The sequence below is a fragment of the Pararge aegeria genome, chromosome 20 (genome assembly GCF_905163445.1).
Source record: "Pararge aegeria chromosome 20, ilParAegt1.1, whole genome shotgun sequence".
Lineage (NCBI taxonomy): Eukaryota > Metazoa > Arthropoda > Insecta > Lepidoptera > Nymphalidae > Pararge > Pararge aegeria.
In genome coordinates, this window is record NC_053199.1 from 7,873,027 (window position 1) to 7,880,348 (window position 7,322).

Here is a 7,322-nt window from a genome sequence, read left to right on the forward strand (position 1 = left end):
TTACGAATATTTATGTGAATATTTTAATGATCATTAGTCTTCATTTTTGCAACATTAGGATAAAAGGATTTAAAATATGGGGGTTTGGGAAGTCCATACCTACTACCCATAACTAGGAAAACTAGTAAATACATGAATGAAATACATTTTCCATACTTTATTCAAATTAATTACATTTAGAATATCGCCTTAGTAAATGGCCGTAGTGTCTTGGATCAGGTTGTGAACCGGAACGGTTCATTGTATCTCTCATTACAGAAGCATAAAACCTGTATTCGCTCAAACCGATATTACCAATTTCGTACGAATAGTTTCATTCTTCTGGAGCTATTTCATTCCTAGCATTCCTGTACTTTTGTCGTCCTAATGGTATCTCCTCAATATCTTCTTACATTTAGGTCTACTGGCTTCATTTTAGCCGCTGGGATCATATCTAAATTCTTCAGAATTCTTACAGAATCTTTATCCCGGTCTTTTGTTTTAGTGTTTAAAGGTATTGCTTGTCTGGGTATTTTTCTAAAGCGGTTTTTCTTAGTCGCCTCATGATGTGCGCTCATGGCATTAAGGGCTCGATAAGTGCCCTTTCTACGTCTTCTGCAAGATAATCTTTATGGTTTTCAATAAGTGTAGCTGCTTGTATACGTTTTTCTTTGTTTTTAACAAACCGTAATCTACGGTCATATTTTTATTTCTTATAACTCTACTCCAAAAATCTCATAATTTTTGGGTGCCTGTAGTCAAGTGGCATTTTTACTTTATATTATAACAATACTTAATGTCTAAAAACAATATGATAATCATAAAAAAAAAATATAAAGATAAAGCCTACTTAACCTAACTAACAAATATTCGAAAGGTAAAATTGTAAGTCAATGAAATGTCTGCTGAATGATGAATTAAGAAATTTGTCCTCTTTGAGTTAGCTCAGTAGTTAAAAAACTGTAATTCACATAGTTTTGGATATGGATTTTAATGAAGTGGCAAATGTAACTCAATATTTATCTAGCTAGTTGGATCGCGATATCGTGTAGACATTTGGAATATATTGAGCATTTAGTTATGTGTATTGATGGCATATCAAACAATGTGGATCTATGATCGTGGTCCACATATCAAACATGTAGCATGCACCAATTGAGTTTACATTAGATAAATCAACCTCGACATGCATTCCGACTAGTACTTGATTATCTACTCTAAATTAAATTATTTCTACTTATGTTATTGTTACAATATAGTAAGCCGGTAACAGTGATATCTACATAATTGTGTTTCTTTTTACATATTTCTGTCTCAGTTTCTATTCTCTAGCGCAGTGGTGGACGGCATCTTATAAGTGGAGAGCTCTGGCGCTCGATCCGGGGCAAGGGCAATTTGGGAATTAATACTTTTGGAATTTTCTCTTGACTGTTCTGGTGACCAAAAAAGACGTGCTGCCAAGCGATTTTGCTTTAAGGCACGATGCCGCATAGAAACTTAGTGGAATATCCGTAAAAATAAATCCATTGCCATCTTAGATTGCATCATCAGCAATCATCATGAGATTGCAGTCTGCGGCTAATTTGTAGTGGAATTATATATATACATATATATAAATTACAATGGAAAATTTGAATTTAAGTGAGATCTTAAAAGTAATATTATTTTAACTTACTTACATAAATAACTGCATTGAAATGATGCTAAGTACGAAACCATAAAGTAGGTATGCATTCTCAATCCCTTCATACATAGATATACAATGACCTTATTAACATAACTCATTTGTACAACACGAATATAACAATAGGTTAGTAGGTACCTACTTCCATTCATTTTGTTAAAACTCAATCTAAATTCTCACAACCTAGTGACATTAGTGACTCCATTACTCTGATTTTGTAATCGGGTAGTGGACTGGTGTTCCGTCGCCTAACCTATCTGCAATTGAATTGACCATTTCAGGAGTTGCTTCACGGAGGTCATAGGCCCAGCCAATTCTGTTGAAGAAGCGGATGAACACAGTTCCCCAATTGAAGAAATCAAAATGCTCGGCCGCTTTGTAGTCGAAGGGGAATGCGTGGTGATAGTTGTGCCATCCTTCTCCCAAAGTGCAGGTTGCCACAAAACGATTTTCTTTTGGTACGATGTTTCTGTAACAATTTTTATTAAAACATCTTTATTGCGTAACACAGGAAAAAAACGATAGAATATATTTTGCCTGTAATATTATAATATTACAGGCAAAAGGCGACCTTATTACTTAAAGTGATCTCATCCAGGCTACCTCAACGAAAGGAATTAGACATACCTAGGTGATACAGGTGAACGAGTAGCGAAGCTGTAATGGCAAGGCTCCTGGGGAATCTAGAATTCGTCTTGAAAAGTCAGCGTTGGTCCTTAAAAGTGGCCATATCTGTCTACCTTTTGCTCAAAGCCAAATTTTACCGACCGACCCACTGCATAACTTAATCTTTGAGAGAAGGGGGTGAATCGGTTGCTTTGGTATTCAAAAGCCCCGCAAGCGGACTAGTTGTTGTTTTATTTTATACATTTTTAATAGTTTTGTTTTTATTTATTTAATTTAGCATTGTGTAAAAAGATTGAAAATCAATAAATGATAGAAAACAATAATAGTAATGTTTATTGACAGGTATAAACCCGGTTAATAAATTACAAAGAGATACATTTAAATTTAACTAACAATATAAGTAAACATTGCAAACGCACGTCCGCTTTAATAATTATTCTTTCTTATAGCAAGCGTCCATAAGCTTCATGGGATATTTAATACGTAACCTTCCAAACCTTCACAAAGAAACTAAAGTTGTTAATTGCTATTATTACCGCGGGTTTTTTTTAGTAAAACAAGAAACAACCTATTTTATTTCATAGTCATGTTTTTTTTTAAATATCATCGAAATATCATAATTCAATTACCTACCGAATATGTAAGAAGCGGTGATAGCGCATTGGGTAGGAGCTCGAATTCAGTTTCGGGGAGCCGAGTTCACATCCCTAACTTTTTTAAGTTATGTGCGTTTTAAGTAATTTTCGTATCACTCGCTTCAACGGTAAAGCAAAACATCGCGAGGAAACCTGATGCCTAAGAGTACTACATAATGTTCTCAAAGGTGTGTGGAGTCCACCAATACGCACTGGGCCAGCGTGGTAGACTACGGCCTTAACCCCTTCTCATTGTGGGAGGAGACCCGTACTATGTTGTGGGCCAGTAATGGCTTAATGTGATGTTGAATATGTTTTAACTCAATTTGACAAAAAAACTACTTATGTTTTCTTTGTTCTTCTTCTCAGGAGTATAGGTTGAGGCGATGATATTTTTCGATTAAATAACATAAATGCCGTTTGTATTAAAATCCAGAAATCTACTGAACCTACTTTTTTCCAAGACACTAACTACCTACTTTACGAGAAGTGTTGTAAAATTCTTACTTGTTGTAAGGCCTGTATCCATAGATATGTGCAAGGCTGTTGACGGTCAGCTCGCTATGGAACATGCTGAGAAACCGGATGAAGAATTGCCATGCGACAGCGCATCGCCAGTTTTCTCCCAAGAGCGCTACGTTAATAAAGAGTGGTAGAGCATAGCAGAACAGTAACTTGATGTAGACGAAATTTCTGAAAGTAAACATGCAAAACAGGTTATGATGTATCTATGTAGAGTTTCATTTATACATCATTATATTTATATTATTTATTTCATGATTATGATAATGATTATCACCACATTAACTTTCTACTAAAGGGCACGTGTTTTCTCTCAGAATAAAAAGGGTTTCCGTTATAGTGCCAATCGTGGGGATTGGCAGTCTTCACACGAATTTGAGAACATTTCGTTCTCCAAATCAAACAAAACAGACTTTAAGCCATGTAGGTTTCCTCACGATCTTCCCTTTGCCGTATAAGCAACTTTTATTTTATAACGGAATCGAAGTCGGTCGCCAAGAAAGGGAGGCCGAAGCTCCAATCACGATAGTGGCATATAGGCTATCACCGCTTTGACTACAATAATATCACCACCATAAAAATCTGAATAACATGACACTAGAAATGTTGTGTAGACTCAGAGCACAAGAATTGTTATTTGAGACTAGAAAACATTTGTAACAGTTTACTGTATTTTTCATAATTAAGTTAAAACTACATAGTTTCTTTCGCTCTTAAGTAACTTTTATTGATACGGTCGTTGGAAGCAAAGTGTTTTTTAAACTTAAAGTGCTAAATGGCATTTCCAGTACCTTGTTATTAAGATTTCTATGGTGACCACTGAATTCCTAACAACGTAGGCGCAGCCTCTCTAGACTTCTGGAACGAAATATATCACGCGTAGAACAATTGTTAAGCATAAGTAAGTATGTATTTACTTGTTAAAATATCGAAGTAGTGGGTCATCAGTAATATCAGACATGTCTATCTGTTTCCCCCGTTGGAGCACCTGGTCGTTCTTCTTTAGCATTAACCATCCTATGTGAGAGAAGAACAGTCCACGGTTGGCGTTGTGTGGGTCTGCGTCCGTATCGCTGTACTTGTGATGAACCCGATGGTCACGAACCCATTGTTCTAAGGAATTCTGAAATAAGAGTATAGTCATTTATTACCTAAATGTACTCCTAAATAATAATTTAGGAGTACGTTTTAACATTTGAAAAAATATAAATTGCGAAAAAAGCCAAGTTCGGTTTCAATTAGTGCACGGGTTGTCAGATTTGTTTATAAATATTTGATAGGTATTTAGTATCCAAGGGGGGGTTTTGTGGGTCAGAATCTCCTAAAGCACGATCTCTTGGCCAGAAAAGCATCTGTATTCTAGTGAGATTACTATTGGATGTTAGTGATAATCAATGAGGCTGCCGGCATAATGGAATCTTTGTGTCACGAGGGTAGACTGCACTTTCCTAACTCAGGGTTTTTACAGAGAGTTTGGGAATGAAGACATCTTTTACCTAACATTTTAGAGCGACAACCTGGGGATCGATCATAGCCGGTTAAGCAACGGGCAATTCATTGCTCACAAAAATAGCGCCAAGTTCGGTTAAGGACGATTAAAGTATCGTCGACAAAGAACTGATGTTGAGATTTCAAATAGTAGCTAAGCAGGTACAGAATAGAACGAAAAGTTTTAATTAAAGCTAAGAAAAGGCCCAACGACGTTTATCTCGTAATAAATAGTAGCTACCTATGCTCACACAATATGTGCAAAGGGCAACCGAGTTATGTGGGTCAAATCCCCCATGAAGACAGGTATCCCACTAGACACCTTCCCTATTTATACATTAAAGCGAAACTTCTCCTAAAACTGAAGGTGAACTAAGTTATATAGATTAAATCACTCAAGAAGGCAGCTATAGAAGTAGAAAATATTTGTCCGTGATTAAAAGACTGGCTGTAACGTTGAAATGATTAAATCTGAATAAAAAAACGACATACCTGACCGCTTGAAGCAAAGCACATGAGAAGGAATAGTTTTAATGGTAATCTTGCTTTGTAAGCTTTGTGTGTCCACAAACGATGTGCTCCACCCGTGATACCGAATCCAGTAGCTACGTACATGATTAAAGCTAAAAAAAAGATACATTTCTATTCTCAAAAATGTAACGATGAGGTATACTATCAACAAACATTACGTTTGTATCCTTAATTGTCTACCTAACATATCTATCGTAATCGGTCAATGCAAATACTATTTTATAATATTGCATCGAGTTATTTTGATATCAACGAATTTCATAGAAGTTAGGTACTTTAACTTTCTATCATAAACGCGAAAGTTTGGATGGATGGATGTTTGGTATTCAGTCACGCTAGAACAGCTGACAGGTTTTGTATGAAAATTTGGCACAAAGGTTATATGCTACTTTTTATCGTGAAAATATAGTGAAAAATGTAAGTGGGATTAATTTGTTTGTGCTTTTCACAGAGGAAAAGGATCAACATGGAGCACAGTGGTGGTTTTATGGGACCGAAATATACGTGCAATAAGTTGCAGGCAGCATTTACACAATTAAAGTAAACAAACTTTTATTTACAGGTAATTATTATCATTAATGATCATCAACGGCCTACGAGTGCCCACTCCTGAACATATCTAGGCCGTTCTTAGAGAACGCAACCACATATAGTCCTCCACTTTTCTTATCCATCCGCTTCCAGTTTTGCACAGTCTATACATTGTAAAGACTTGAGTTGATTATAGAATTGTATAATTTTTCTGCATGTTTTGTTTTTCGCAGCTTTCTCGCATACCTATGCGAGGAAGCTAATACAGTTTGACTGACTGAGATAAAACTTTCGCAGTACAACTATATCATGTAGACCTAAACTTAAATATAACTAAATTTTTAGCTTTAACACTTCTATTAACATTATTTTTCAGTGCTTGCTCAGTGGACAATGATATCATAGTATATATGTGGTCTACAGTCTCTACAATGTATGTTTTATCAAATTGTTTAATTCTCTGTCTATTTTTTTGTGGATGGATAATGCTCACTACTTCAAACAAACTGAGATAAAACTTCCGCTGTTCAAAGTATATAAATTAAAGGTGTTTGACGTAAAAATAGGGCTCTAAATTTGCTATTAAAATTGTAACTATATAATCACCGAAATAAGGGCCGGAGCTATTTTCTCAATAAAAAAAATTTGTAGCCATTATTTTAAAATTGGAATCGAACCCAGGATCTCATAATATCCGTAGTCAAACATTTTAAGGACAAGACAGGCTGGTCTCCCATTATCAGGTAATCCTAGAAGTTACATACACAGTTTGTACTCACCAAAAACTAAAGTTTGCCATTTAACCGGAAAACTGTAATGTTGGCACCAGTATACGGCGACAACATGATATAGGATTATGCCAATAGCACTTGGCCATTTAATAGGATTCTGAAAACCCAAATTCTTTTCGAATGCCCGAAAAATTTCACCAACCAACGGCAATGGTTTTACGTTTACTTTTTCCATAGCCAATTTGTCCCACCCGATATCATGCGGCGTACGCGAATAGAGTTTTCTATCTGAATATTGAAAACCTTGTAACCACATTTTGTATTGTTAGTATAAGCATTGGGTGTAACAATTTCGAAACCTCACTCCTGATCTTTGCTCACGTCGCCCTAATTACACATTTGATTTTGGAGTTCCGTAATCGATAATATTATATTATTTAAATGCCTCGTTGGTGTTTTGCTTGGCGGGTTTAATTACAGCTAATGAGGTCTTTGGTTTGGTTCCCGGTTCGGGCCAAAATTTTATTAAGTTATTGTGTTTTTTTGTCAAGAAATTGATAGTACCCGGTTTTTTAGACGACCTCTCCGGCGCAA

At 35.8% G+C, this 7,322-nt stretch overlaps 1 protein-coding gene across 1 annotated transcript; it reads right to left on the reverse strand.

Moving 5' to 3' along the window:
* Nucleotides 1-377: 377 nt before the first annotated feature.
* On the reverse strand, nucleotides 378-6,963 carry LOC120632875 (acyl-CoA Delta(11) desaturase-like). Its single transcript, XM_039902914.1, has 6 exons — nucleotides 6,777-6,963; nucleotides 5,428-5,558; nucleotides 4,365-4,570; nucleotides 3,433-3,618; nucleotides 1,872-2,132; nucleotides 378-594 (listed from the first exon to the last, which is right to left on the reverse strand). The coding sequence occupies exons 1-6, from the start codon at nucleotides 6,961-6,963 to the stop codon at nucleotides 378-380; spliced, it is 1,188 nt and encodes a 395-aa protein (XP_039758848.1).
* Between the last annotated feature and the right edge of the window lie 359 nt (nucleotides 6,964-7,322).